The sequence below is a fragment of the Asterias amurensis genome, chromosome 5 (assembly GCF_032118995.1).
Source record: "Asterias amurensis chromosome 5, ASM3211899v1".
Taxonomy (NCBI): Eukaryota; Metazoa; Echinodermata; class Asteroidea; order Forcipulatida; family Asteriidae; genus Asterias; species Asterias amurensis.
In genome coordinates this window covers 27180107-27185525 of record NC_092652.1, presented here as the reverse complement: position 1 = coordinate 27185525, position 5419 = coordinate 27180107, and the positions used below count along the sequence as shown (strand labels likewise).

Genomic DNA, 5419 nt, shown 5'->3' with positions numbered 1-5419 from the left:
TTTTCCCATCTCACACGATGACTCTATCTTCATAGTGGGAATGAGTACGTCACAAAATTGAATTTTACATTTTCCTTCCTCTTATATAAAAATGGGTGTGATGATATGGTGCAAGTGATTTGCACAACTTCAGAGGTGACCATTTTAAATCAACAATTAAATCACACGGCCTCTTAAAGACAGTGGACACTATTTGTAATTTTCAAAGACCAGTCTTCTCACTTGGTGTATCTCAAAATACATGTATAAATAAAATAACAAACCTGTGAAAAAAAGAAAGGTATGTGTGACTACCTTGATTTTTGTTTCAAATTATCATAAAATTAAAAGATAGGAAACAAAACAAAGTATTTTTCAGGTTAATTTTATTGTTAATCTTAACAGTCCATTATTTTCCTAAAACCTTCAAACAATTACCACAGTCAACATATTGATTTATGCGCATAACAAGTCGTATTACTATTAGTACCATTGCATGTTATCCTATCCCTGAAGTTATAATAAATACAAATGATAAATATGGCTATATTTTGGACTCTATATTTCAATCAGGCTTCCTCTTGAAGAGCAGCCGAAGAATTTTTTTTTCACTTTTTCAAAATAACTAACATAGCCCAAGCCCACTGGTTTATAAAACGCGAATATACAAAGTCAGTTATCGTAAACTGGAGGGTATAATAAACTAGCGATATATAAAGTTAGCACGGCTATTTTGGACCAATAATCCCAAAGAATAATCAACTATTTATATCAATTTTTAGTTGAGAGGTTTTCGATGAATTAGTCTTCAACAAATCATGAGTTATTGACCAAATACTTTAACGCCTTTGATATGTGAAGATGCTACCGTCTTGACTGCAAAACCGCGACAGACATTTTAACGACTTGTCCTTGAGGCTAGTAAAGACTTTCAAAGAATTTCACCTCGGCAACATCATTTTAAACCTTTTAAAATTAATTGAAGCTCATTTCATATGAATCCGTTGTTTCATAAATTTCTGTGAAAATAAATAAAATACTTAAAATATAAGTAACAATGATCCAGTTATCCAACAATTAAATTGAAAATCATTAACAGTTGTTTAAAATAAGCGCGTCTTTTAAGTTATTTCGATGTTTTGACTACCGCATCTTCGATATTGAGTACCTCAAGTGTACCTAAAGAAGACTTGAGAAGTTGAGACACAATATTTCTACAATTGTTTGAGTCCTTTTCACCGAAAGTAGTGACACTGTGAGGTCTCCGTCATTCTGTTCCGCTTCCATCCAAATCGCTATCCTCCTCTAAACGCGAGGTGGCGCCCTCATCTTCGCGAGTTAAATCCGTCTCTTGAGTCACCTGCGAGAGGGCGTCCTCCTCATCATCTGTTTTGTCTTTCTCATCGTTATTATTCTCCATAAATTGAACAAAGGCAAAGATGAGAACCACGACCAGGTAAGACACTCCTATACCTCGGAAGGCAGTGACGGTACCTGGTGATAATAATAAGAAATTTCTTTACACATCTCTCTAAAAAGTGGGAATGTAATTTGTACTGTGCGTCAGTTTGACGCTTTTATGGTTAATTTTGACCCATTTCCTGGTCATACTGACCCGAATATATGTCCAGCACTACAGGACTCGGAATCCAGGTCAATTTTGTTTATAGTTGTTAAAGTGTACCGTAATTGAGCCAAACAACAAGTAGCACATAACATAGGAAACTAGACTACGTAAATTGGTTTCTACTCACCGTATGATGATATGATCAAGCCGCCGAAGATAGCTCCACATCCACGGCCTAATCCGTGGTACACACCCTGGAGAATGCCTTGGGCAGACGAGCGATTCTTCTGGGAGGTGGCTGCTCCGATGTAAGATGTACTAGCAGCCCATATAGCAGCATGGGTTAATCCTGGTTGGTGGAAATATAAATAAAGTGTGTTCGGTAGAAATACCGTCTCCAAAGATCATGCATGGAATTTCAAACAATTTGCAAAAAAACGAATTGTTTCAAGCCAGTAGTCTTCAAGAAGTTGACAAACAAATTTGAAATGAAATACAGCAAGAGTGATAGATTATTAAAAGAACGTATACTCATTATGAGTTTAACATTTTTTCAAAATTAGTCATTTTTTCTCTTTGCCCTCATCAAAAAGTAAAGACGACAACTTATCAACATCAACAAAATACCTAAATAAACAGAATCCGATGTCACTGTTGATAATGATGTTATACACAAACTAATTTTGAGTGAAACTAAGTAACAATGTCGATTCGTTTAAGAGCCTCCACAACGGGCGAGCTATTCCATGCAGGCCTTGATGCTTTATACTGCGAACCTTGCAAAGCAAAGTTTCAATTTTAGTACTTAGTATTGCAACAATTGAAATAAACTTTTGAAACACTGAGCATTTTAAAACTTTAGTTCAGCAGTTCCATAAATATTGGAAACCTTTTGCCAACCTTACCTTGTAAAGATTCCACAACGAGCACCCACCATGGATTCACCAGCCACGAGATGACAATAAACCGAACAGCGAAACACATCAATCCCAAACATATCAATGGAATATGACCCATCTTCCGTATCAACCAACTACTAAAGAAATATCCAGTCACTTCAGATGAATGATTGACGATAGATGCAACTCCAAACAGGGTCGGTGGTCCTCCAAGCTGCTTGAGATGCCAATAGAGAAATGTAAAGAGGAACCCAAACCCGAAGCCTGCAAACCAGACGACGTACAACACAGTTCCGTATTTGACGCTGGCGTACAAGCCAAGAACCTCGCTGTATTTCGGCTCCCCATCGTCGCTGTTTTCAAGGACCAATTGTTTCTTCTTCTTACTGGTGTATGTTTCTTTGCGTTTTCGACTGGTATTAAGCTGTTGCAACAGAATCAATTCATCGGACGATTGATCTTTATACGTTGGGAGTTTCTTCTTTTCCGCTGCTTGGTACGTGAAAGAAAGTTGAGTGGCTATGAAGAATGAACATGTGATCAGCACAGCATACGTACCGAAACAAGTAAGGTAATTTTCCTTTTCTTGCATCGCATAACCATCACATTCTACACTCACTATCTTGGTCCTTTCTAAGATCAGGCCTTCAAGAAACATGATAAGACCCCAGGCCAAGGAGCCAAACATTCTCTGACGACCGTATAACTCCATCCTTTGGTGGCCGAGGTAACCCAGGGTGGCCGAGTCGGCAAGGGTGATAGTTGGTGAGCTGAAGAACTCGCCAACAATCATAAACAGAAGAAGTAGAATAAATACACTTTTAGTGTTCTCATATTTGTACTTGATAAAAGTCAATGTACGATCCAAGGGTTTTTTGGCTTTAATTGGAGGCGTGGAAACACTGTTCTCATCGGTAGTAAACAGCTCATTTCTTTGAGTGAATGACTCGTTAAGAAAACTTACATCGTCTTGACGTATATTCGAATATTTTCTCTTCTTGACAGAAATGTCAACCACCTCCACATGTCCTTTAGGGACACTTTCAACATGAGTTATCCTGACGCCAGTACTATCCACAACAACAGTAATATTAGGGTTGGTAGTATTCAACATGACACAAACTGTATTCCCAGGTTCGATGAAAGCTACAGCTTCAGTGAACACCAACCACGAAACGAGTGAAAGTAGCAAGATAAACTTAGCCTTACGCCATGTATCAGCCACCGCACCCCACATTGGCGCAGCACAGAACTCCACAAATGGTCTGATACCAACGAGGATACCACTCTCAGTAGCAGTGAGACCAAGTTGCTTGAAGTAGATTGCGATGAGTGGATACAAGCTTCCGTAAGAACCGTAGAAGGTGAAATAGAATATCTTACAGAGGAGGAGGTCTGGATTAAGTCTACCATAGCAGTATCCTTTGTATCTTTTCCCTGAGGATGAAGACGCATCATCGTCTTCATCTTCTGTTTCAGTGTCTACAACATCCTTCCTCTCAATGACTAGAGTATCGTCTCCAGGATTATACATCGTTTATCTCAGATGGAGCTATGTCTTTAACTATACTCCAACCAACTCGCCAGAGCTACCTGTATTCAGGAAAGAAACAGTGGAATTATTTAAAACCTATAACCAGTAGCAAATATGAAAACAACCCCAATGTACAAACATGGCAAGCATAATTTATAGTTTTACTCAGTGAACGACAAGCGTGTGCCACCCCACCCCACCCGACCGATCCGACCCCCCCCCCCCACACTACCAATTTAACAAAACAATTGTTAAAAGGAACATAAATAAAATTGTCCACTGCGTAAAGGTAAAGGGTTAAACATCTCTGTAGTGATGTAGATTCATAGAGCTATATAATATATCTTATTATATAGCCTAATTATGTCTAGATTACACCAGAAATCACCCAGTGTGAAACACATTCGGGGTCCTTAAGCGGGCCTGGACCCAACGCCATAAACATTGCTTTAAAGGCTTTAAACATTGCTCTAAGCTCATAAGGGTGTGGCATACTTGTATTACTTGAACCCTTCCCATTTCCAAAATGAATCAATATTATCTCAAACCTGTAGATGTTCTGAATCTGAACCATTACTGTAAATACAATTGGCAAAGCATCCCAATGGAAACACCAACTTCTACACTCATGATACAACACATTTTTGTAGGCCTACACAACCGACACCCCATGAAGGCTGTACTATGATTGTGCACTTATGTTCCTTACACCGTGGTTGATTTTTAAACAACCCATGACACAAAATGGATTCCTTGTTTACCAACAAATTTGTACTCACCCTGTTGTTGCCAAATAAAGCACTTGGACCAAACCGTAGCTCCGTTCTGCTGATGAGTTTTCCCTGCCACGGAATTCTGTCACTGAAGACAGACTTCTTACTAAATTCGGTACCGGTGAATTGTGCCTGTATGACCTACCTCTTGCTTACAAAACACCTACATGAACAGTGCATAAATCTAAACCACCCCACTTCAATTCTTTCACGTCTACTGAAAGCATTCTTTCCACTATTTTCATTGAAAACACAAAGCCCATTTCTGAGTATCAAGGTACATTGGGCAAACTGAATACCTGGTCACGAAGCGGTGCAATCCCAGCCAGTACAGTCAGTATTACTCTGTTGTCAAAGGACAAATGCTATGGTGTCGAAAATAGACATATCAAGTAAAGGAATTCTGACTTTTGTCAAATGGTGATACGACTGTCTAAGCATTTTGTTCCGTTTTTCGCATCTGACCTGCTGTACATCAATGTTCTTTGGCGCTAAAGCTTTGAGTTAGGCAACCTGAGGGAAACTTATCCTTTAAAACAAGGTTGTTTTTCTGTCTTGCTTTACAGTCAAAGTATTCCTTTGGTTTTTGACACCGTTCGATTGTTTAACCTATAATCCTCTTACCTTTTCTACCTCCATTTTTTTAGGTATGGGGAAAGAAAAAAGA

The 5419-nt window shown here is 38.8% G+C and overlaps 1 protein-coding gene across 1 annotated transcript; it reads right to left on the bottom strand.

The window, feature by feature from the left end:
* Window positions 1-391: 391 nt before the first annotated feature.
* LOC139937239 (major facilitator superfamily domain-containing protein 6-like) lies at window positions 392-4919 on the bottom strand. Its single transcript, XM_071932324.1, has 4 exons — window positions 4759-4919; window positions 2452-4038; window positions 1734-1895; window positions 392-1473 (listed from the first exon to the last, which is right to left on the bottom strand). Exons 2-4 carry the CDS (start codon window positions 3977-3979, stop codon window positions 1247-1249), a joined length of 1917 nt encoding a protein of 638 aa, XP_071788425.1. The 5' UTR covers window positions 3980-4038; window positions 4759-4919; the 3' UTR covers window positions 392-1246.
* Between the last annotated feature and the right edge of the window lie 500 nt (window positions 4920-5419).

Bases quoted from the DNA above. Each gene is read 5' to 3' on its own strand.
- LOC139937239 (XM_071932324.1), bottom strand. From the start codon at position 3,979: ATGTATAATCCTGGAGACGATACTCTAGTCATTGAGAGGAAGGATGTT. The intron at 1,896-2,451 runs GTAAGGTTGGCA...TCCACCAACCAG, and splicing joins CGTTGTGGAATCTTTACAAG to GATTAACCCATGCTGCTATA. The intron at 1,474-1,733 runs GTGAGTAGAAAC...TATTATCACCAG, and splicing joins CTTGATCATATCATCATACG to GTACCGTCACTGCCTTCCGA.